This window comes from Penaeus monodon, chromosome 24 (genome assembly GCF_015228065.2).
Source record: "Penaeus monodon isolate SGIC_2016 chromosome 24, NSTDA_Pmon_1, whole genome shotgun sequence".
NCBI classification, from domain to species: domain Eukaryota; kingdom Metazoa; phylum Arthropoda; class Malacostraca; order Decapoda; family Penaeidae; genus Penaeus; species Penaeus monodon.
The window spans coordinates 11,438,303-11,438,539 of record NC_051409.1 but is presented as its reverse complement, the minus strand read 5'-3'; the positions used below and the strand labels follow the sequence as shown (position 1 = coordinate 11,438,539).

At 52.7% G+C, this 237-nt stretch overlaps 1 protein-coding gene across 2 annotated transcripts in view; it reads right to left on the bottom strand.

Moving 5' to 3' along the window:
* LOC119588578 overlaps positions 1 to 237 on the bottom strand; it is a 28,155-nt gene that overhangs the window by 2,742 nt on the left and 25,176 nt on the right. For both annotated transcript variants that reach the window (XM_037937216.1, XM_037937217.1), the window contains exon 5: positions 27 to 206. In XM_037937216.1, coding sequence (XP_037793144.1) covers positions 27 to 206 — 180 coding nt within the window. The remainder of the gene's footprint in view (positions 1 to 26; positions 207 to 237) is intronic.

Genomic DNA, 237 nt, shown 5'->3' with positions numbered 1-237 from the left:
GCGACGCCAGAACAGAAAAAGCTTACATATATTTAGTATCCTTCTGGCTCACGTCGTAAATCCAGGTCATGGCGGCCTCGAAGAAGTGACTCATGAGTTCCCTGGTGAAGTTCAAAGGGTGGTGGAGGTACTTGGTCACCACCATGCTGTGCCACGACTCCACTTTGAAGGTGTTCGTCAGTCGTGCAGTGTCGTTCGCGTCGTCCCTGTGGAGACATTGGTGAGTGGGGTTGCAGG